The sequence below is a fragment of the Eurypyga helias genome, unplaced genomic scaffold (assembly GCF_000690775.1).
Source record: "Eurypyga helias isolate BGI_N326 unplaced genomic scaffold, ASM69077v1 scaffold49356, whole genome shotgun sequence".
In the NCBI taxonomy this organism is placed as follows: Eukaryota; Metazoa; Chordata; class Aves; order Eurypygiformes; family Eurypygidae; genus Eurypyga; species Eurypyga helias.
The window spans coordinates 10178-17437 of NW_010255649.1; the positions used below are offsets into that span (position 1 = coordinate 10178).

A 7260-nucleotide genomic window follows, 5' to 3' on the forward strand; every position below is an offset into this window, starting at 1 on the left:
TTCCCATACAACGGAGCCGGCAGCTCTGCTGTCAGGTGTGAAGCTGCGCAGGCCGCTAGCGACCATCGCCGTGGGGGTCGGGGTGTGCACGGCTCGGTCAAACCCAGCAGGATGGGTTTATACAGACAGGTCTGCCAAACTACAGAGGTATGCAAATTAATGATTTGAACTTGGGTTTATTTAGCATGACTTTTAGATGCTAAAGGTAATAAATTTCTGGCAAGTCCCCAAAATAATAGTTTACGCGGCTGCTTTACCTCATGTCTTGTTCCCTCTATTATTTCAGTAGCTTCACTGGTCTCCATGTCTTCAGTAGCAGTCTTGAAAGACAAAATATGATGATTCCCTTTTTAGATGATTACCAAAAAAATCTTTTATTACCAAGATCAAAGCCGTATTTTACAAAAGTCTTCCTGTTCCCCACGATGCAGTAGCTCCTCTAAAAGACAACTCCTTGAAATTCCCCCCCGTCTCGCTACTGAGAGGTACTGCAGAGCGCTCACAAAGAACTGAAAGAGAACACCCTCCCTCGGCAGGACTCGGCCAACCGGCACATTTGCCTCCTGTTGGCAGCGGCTGCAGTGGTGGCTACGGCAGCACGAGAGGGCCTCGATATGTGAATCCTGCTACTCTGCAGGGACGGGTACCGGCCCTTTGTCATGAAGGGGCAGAAAGCAAAATGCGTTAACTCATTGCTGTGGGCAGCCACAGCCAGCTAAAACCAACAGATTATTTCAGACAAAATAAGGGAAATAGAAATGGGCGAAGAGGGTAGGTAGAAGGCGAGGGAAAGCTGAAGCCACTTTGTGAGGACATGAAATCGGGTATGGGCAGGACTTCTCAGCCTGCTGGTGAACTGTCAGTCTTCCCTGCGGCCTCCTTTTCCTGCCTAGGTTACAGGCAGGACTTCAGAAGGATGCTGAAGCAGGCTGCGGTGCGCTCCTCTGGACACGATTAATCCTACTTTATTCCTAGGGCCGTGCAGGGCAGGGGTGGCACCGGGTAGATCCCATTTTCCCTCCTCCCAAAAAGCCTAGATAAGGAACACGCGCAGCTGCGGGTTTTACTGACGACAGGCCGTGCCAGGTCAGAGCGAGGGGGCTGTTCACCCCACTTCCTACCTCAATGATGTATTCCTGAGTGTCCGCCACCACTGAGGAAAACTCCACCAAGACGGTGTGAGGATCTTCAGAGATGACTGTCGCAGCTAGGTTGTCAGCTGACTGACTCTCCTCCGACACCACCACTTCCTCCACCTCTTTCAGAGCAAGGAGGCAGCCACCTGAATGGTATTCCAAAAACACCAGAAAAGCACAATTTTTCATAACCATCTCAAATACAGGAGTATTGGACATCAGGAAGGGATTCTTCCTGGAGAGGGTGGGGAGGCACTGGGACAGGTTGCCCAGAGAAGCTGTGGATGCCTCGTCCCTGGAAGTGTCCAAGGCCAGGCTGGATGAGGCTGGGAGCCATCTGGGCTCTGGAAAGTGTCAGGCACTCTCTGGCGTTACCCTGCAAAAAGTAACTTTCTCCCTCTCCGTGTTGCCTTGGAACAGAACTGCTTCACAATTTGGGGCAGACTCCTGCACAGGGTGGGATCCGTCTTCCCCACTTAGGGCAAAGGTGACACTGCAGAGACCAAGCAGAACTTGGAGTGGAGCTCCCACAGCCCCTGCGGTTCAATTCTTAATGCACGTACTGTTCTGGTTAGCTTTCTCTTCATTCAGATGATCTGGGTTTTCTATTACAACTGGTTTATGGCTGTTTGTTCAGCATCACTTTTGGCCAGGAAGATCACAGTAGAAATAATCAGTGATATAGAGGAAAATACTATAACGCATCTCCTGATGGAGAGGAGATGCAGATAAACAAATGGCTTTGGACAAAGGTAATTAGATCCACTCTGAAAAACTGTAACCATTCAGCCAATAAGCAGCTCGGCCAAACCAAATCCCCCACGCCTCCCAGCCCCGCTCTGCCGCTCACCTTTGGTTTTTAAGTGCCTGTTGAGAGTGCCATGCTCTGCAAACCCTCGCCCGCACTTGAAACACTTAAAAGGCTTTTCCCCCGTGTGATGCCGGATGTGGCGGACCAGCGAGCCCTTCTCCCGAAAGCCCCGGCTGCAGTACTGACAGACGAAGGGTTTGTCCTCCAAGTGCGTACGGAAATGAACTTGCTGGGCGTTCTGTGCACAGAGAAGCAAGAGAAGGGCAGCTAAAGGGCATGACAAACTCAAGCAAGCAGTATTTTAGCTTCCAGGGTAAAAACAAACATCTTGGAGGACTTCTTCTCATGTAAGACATGACAAAGATTTGGGGGTTTACTGTTGCGTCATTTCTTCCACCCACAAAGGACCAGATTCTTCACAAATGTGAAAGTTCTAGGACTGTCCCTCTTTTCCCCACTGAACCAGAAGCTCCTTCTGGAGCTTCACACCATGCAAGAGGTAGGCGAACCAGCATTTGTCCCGTCAGGAGCCAAGGCTCCCCACTTCTCCCAAACCCTGGCTCTGGAAAGGGAAATGCGAAGGGAAGTGCACCTTTGTCTTGTAGCGCTTGCCGCACTTGGGGCAGGAGTACGGCCGCTCGTCAGAATGCACCCTGCGATGCCCCTTCACGTGCGCGATGGTCTTGTACAGCTTGCCACACTCCCCGCAGCGGAAACGCCGCTCGTTCACGTGCACTTCTTGGTGCTTTTTTAGCAGGTAGCCCTTCGTGAACTCCTTGCCACACTCCTCGCATTTGAAAGGCTTGTAATCTGGAGAGAACAGAGAGTTGGTACGGGAGGAAAATTCCACAGACGTCACGGCCCCGACGTACAGCGTGAGAGAAACCCGCGTTCCCTGCTGCTGCATGGAGGGAAAACGAGGCACCAAATCCCATCTTCACTACCGGGGAAATGAAAACGGTGCTGTTACTCCCTTACCGTCTTACATCAAGCAAAGCTCATCCTGAGCCAGTGGCTAGAGCTGCTGTCTGTAAGGGTCACGGCTCACGGGCGGCTGCAGAGGTGACACAGACCTGGCACTGCCAGGGCGGGAATAAACCCCTCACCCTGCTAACTGCACTGCCCTCCTCTGCACTGCTGCCCCTTCCAGAAAGTATCTAGTACAGGCTGTAACAAAATTCTTACAGAAAAGGTAACCTGGAGGAGGAGGGAAATGGTATTTTCATGGGCATGTACGGGCTTTGTCTCATTCTTTAGTGAATTCTGCTCAAATGTTGCCCTTGTGGCTTTTGGTGCCTTTCAAGCAGCAGTTCCAGCCTGTTCTGCCTCGCTCACCCTTCCACTGGCCTCATCACAAAACTACTTTGAAGGATGCAGTGCAGGCCCTGAAAAGTATTTCTTGTACCCTCTGTTCTAAAGCTCAACCAAAGTCAACCTTTTCATGTTTGTGTGTTCAGCATGGAGTGATTCTGCTGGCCTAGTGGCCATGTAAAGGGAAGGACTCTGAGACAAAGCAAGCTGTACCATGCTAACATCACAGTAACTGCCCTTTGGACAACAGCATGCACAGAGAACTTTACCTAAATGACCTTTGATGTGTGTTTCGAGGGAAGCAGCTTCACTGAAGGCTTCGTTACAGTGAGGGCAGACGTAACTTTTGTGCCCATTTGTTCTTTCTGCATCTGTCTGTTGGAAAGAAAACGGTACAGCATAAATATTTTTGCACTAGCGTGTACAGTTACATGTTGCTCACCAAATTCTCAATGAACTAGTCCAGTTCTGGCACGAGGTTTATCTTGTTAACAGGTGAGAAGGGGAGCGCACGCACCCTACCAATGCCTAAAGCATGTGAAAAACCTAGCACAGACCCAGGCACAGGGAGGAAAATGTGCGGGGTGGTGAGGCCAACTGTGCTGTCCACAACCAAGCGCAGGCACAGAAGGTTAAAAAATTCATCTATTTATGGAACACAAACTTACAGACTCTGCTTGTTCTACTTCAACACACTGTTCCCCGCACGGCTCCTCTTCTGCTTCCACCACTTCATTTTCTAGTTCTTCTGCAGCAGCTACAGCAGGTTCATCTGGCTTTTGCATCTCCTCCATAGCGACTCTCTCTATCACAATTCCCGAATTCCTCATGGCCTGCCTCAGCAGATTCTCACTGTTCACTTCCCCCTCACATGGCAGCTCCTCGGGGTGCGACTGCTGAAGGAATAAACAGCCCGGTCATCGGTACAGCACATGCACAGCCAGCCCGTTTTTTACAGCAACACTGCTGTGACACTGCTACCCTTCCTTCTGGGGTGTCTAATGCTGTGGTAGGGAGTTGAAAGACCAGCAAGGGAATGATCTGGGGCTGGGGAGGAAGAGGAGGTGAATGTACTCTGACAACATATAGTCCAAGGGATCACAGACTCACAGGCTGCTTTGGGTTGGGAGGGACCTCAAAGCCCCCCCAGTCCCCCCCCTTGCCTTGGGCAGGGACACCTTCCCCCAGACCAGGTTGCTCCAAGCCTCATCCAGCCTGGCCTTGGACACTCCCAGGGATGGGGCATCCACAGCTTCTCTGGGCAACCTGTCCCAGTGCCTCCCCACCCTCTGCGGGAAGAATTCCTTCCTGATGTCCAATCTCAATCTCCCTCTTTCCATTTAAACGTGTTACCCCTTGTCTTGTCACTCCCTGCCCTCATAAAGAGTCCCCCCCAGCTTTCTTGTAGGCCCCCAGGCACTGGAAGGGGCTCTAAGGTCTCCCCAGAGCCTTCCCTTCTCCAGGCTGAACCCCCCAACTCACACATTTCCCAGTACACCCCACACACGCTGCTACGCTCAGCAGCAGCAGACGGCCAGACGAGGTCAGAGCAGAGTTCCCTTCTATCTTTCCAGATGAAGAAGCAGCTAATTAACCAACTTCCACCATCCAGATTTAGCCTCAGCACCTCAGCATATTTTGTTCATGATGTGAAATACTTCAAACCACTTCTTTGCACAAAACAGATGAAGGGTATGGAAGAGAAGCGACACTCACGTCTTGGTCCAGGGATTTCGCATCTACAACAGGAAGTTCCTGCATTTGGACGTGGACTTCGTGAAGAACGTTGCCTTTTGCATCAGTCACAAGGTGAATGACGGGTGAAGTGTCGATGGATTCACTCGCTATCGATGAAACGGTGTCTGTGTTTGAGCTGCAGGATCCTTCAAGAGAAGCAGCAGAAGGAATCACTTGGTGTACCACCACCCCTACACATAACCTGTCTTAGGTGCCTCTTAAAGCTGTCTTAGTACCAGCTTCTCACTCTGCAGTCAGTGCCTGCTACGTGCACTGGTTGCTTTTTCCTGTATAAAAACATGAGCTGAATACCACAGAAATAGGTTTTCTCATAACTGAGAAAGGATTTCTGATTCGGGTGGTGGGAGCATGCCTGGTTTTACTGGATGCAAAGCAGGGACTGGTGGCATCACTGACCTGCTGGCAAATCCTCATTATGGACTACGATTTCTTTGTTCATGTTGAACCGAATTTTTTCGGTGCAGGGTGTCAGAGATTTCAGGTGCCGAGTCAAAGCTCCCGATTCCCGGAAGCTTTTCCCACATTTCTTGCATTTGTAAGGTCTTTCATCTGGAAACGATGAGGATCAAAACAACAGTGTTGAACTAACCACGGCCAGTATTAGCTCCGTGCAACAGACTGCGAGAACGCTTGTAGCTTGGTACAGCGAGCAGACCGTGCTTATCCCAGGGCTTTGCATTGCCTCCCAGTGCCCCAAACATCAGGAAACTCAACCATCCCGCTCAGCAGACGGAAAGGGGCAATAAATTCCTCTGGAAGGTAAGCTGGGTAACCGCACGCTGCGCAGGCCAGCAACGAGCGGGAGAACGGTCTTACCAGTGTGACGCCGATGGTGCCGAATCAGAGAGCCTTTTGTCCGGAAGGAATTCCCACAGAGTTTACATTCATAGTCCTTTCTGCTGCTGTGAGTGATCATGTGAGCTTTGAGGATGCTGGCCTACAGAAAGAATTTCATTTTAAAAGATGTTCCAAATGGATTTTCCTTCTGAAAGTGGGACTTTCCTTTCCAAAGCGTAGCATGCGGCAGAGCAGCACGCGGTTACCAAGCCTTGAGATGTCCCGGCTAACAGCAAGCCTAAACATCCCACTAACCCCAACACAGGAGAAGTGATATTTACTGTTTTGAACGTCTTCTGGCATAATTCGCATACGTATCGCCCTTCTTTGTTAACCAGCAGCTTAACCTTGATGAGTTCTGAGGAAATATCCTGCTCCTGATCATCAGGGTGGCCTTGCTCTTCAGCGACTTCCCCATCAACGTGACCGTTTGGGTTCTCAAAAACGTCGTCTCCTGCAACAATGACCTCTTTGATGTGCCCACTACCTGGGAAAAGGAGACAAAGAGAGTTATGTTCTTCAGGGAAGACACGACTAGACTGGAGCAATTCACAGCATTCTGTGCAGGAGGAAGGAGAAACAGTTACTTTCAGCCTGGAAAAAGGATCTTTGCAAAGTTCTCATTATCGCGGCACAGATACAAAAACGGACATTTCCGGAATGGGGTTTTAAATCTAATTTGTGTTAATGCGGAAAGAACTGCAAAGCTGGCCTGGGGATGCCTCTCGGTAATGCTCCGTCCCCAGGCCGCGTGCTCAGCGACACGGTGGTGCCGTTTACCCAGCGACAACACAGGTCCGGCAGAAGAGGACGCTGGATGAGAAGGAAGTTCCTAACCCATCGGGGTGCCCCGGCAAGCGTCTCAAAGCTCACCTACTATCGCTGAGGCGTTGCCGATTTCCTCTGCTATTGAAGATGCTTCAACAACTATATGGGCAACAGTGATCGACTCCTCCACAGAAGGAACGACCTGCTGTAACAGACAACATTTCAGCAGAGGTTTTACCGCCGTCAGAAACACCGTACTCCGTTCTTTCCCCTCCAACCCAACAGACCGTTGCATCCTAATTATTTTGAGGCACGGCTTGAGGAGAAGCCTGCTGTCACCTTTTGCACTTCTTGTTTGACGAGGCCTGCTGATGCGGCGGCAAGCGCTTCTGGAGCTCGCTGGCAGACCTTTTGTAATTTGTGTTGCACAAATTCTTCCAAGGAGGTGAACTCCGACTGGCAGCGACCACACTTGTGCATGTCATCTTCATCTAGGATTTAAACGGCAGTCATCGGCGGAGGAAAACACGGCACCTACTAAGGAGTGGCGTTTACACCGAAAACTTGTCCTCCTCGTCCCGGGGAGCTCCAGCGCCAGGAGATGTTTTCGCGCCTCCAACGGGCCGGTTTGCGGAGCAG

The 7260-nt window shown here is 50.8% G+C and overlaps 1 protein-coding gene across 1 annotated transcript in view; it reads right to left on the minus strand.

The window, feature by feature from the left end:
- Nucleotides 1-7112, minus strand: part of E4F1 (E4F transcription factor 1) — a gene marked incomplete at its 5' end in the record, with an annotated part of 7776 nt that extends 664 nt beyond the window's left edge. The window contains 12 exons of the mRNA XM_010153375.1: nt 258-320; nt 1122-1282; nt 1987-2185; nt 2540-2757; nt 3528-3633; nt 3927-4151; nt 4975-5141; nt 5413-5565; nt 5833-5953; nt 6135-6340; nt 6727-6823; nt 6961-7112. Coding sequence (XP_010151677.1) covers nt 258-320; nt 1122-1282; nt 1987-2185; nt 2540-2757; nt 3528-3633; nt 3927-4151; nt 4975-5141; nt 5413-5565; nt 5833-5953; nt 6135-6340; nt 6727-6823; nt 6961-7112 — 1868 coding nt within the window. The remainder of the gene's footprint in view (nt 1-257; nt 321-1121; nt 1283-1986; nt 2186-2539; nt 2758-3527; nt 3634-3926; nt 4152-4974; nt 5142-5412; nt 5566-5832; nt 5954-6134; nt 6341-6726; nt 6824-6960) is intronic.
- Between the last annotated feature and the right edge of the window lie 148 nt (nt 7113-7260).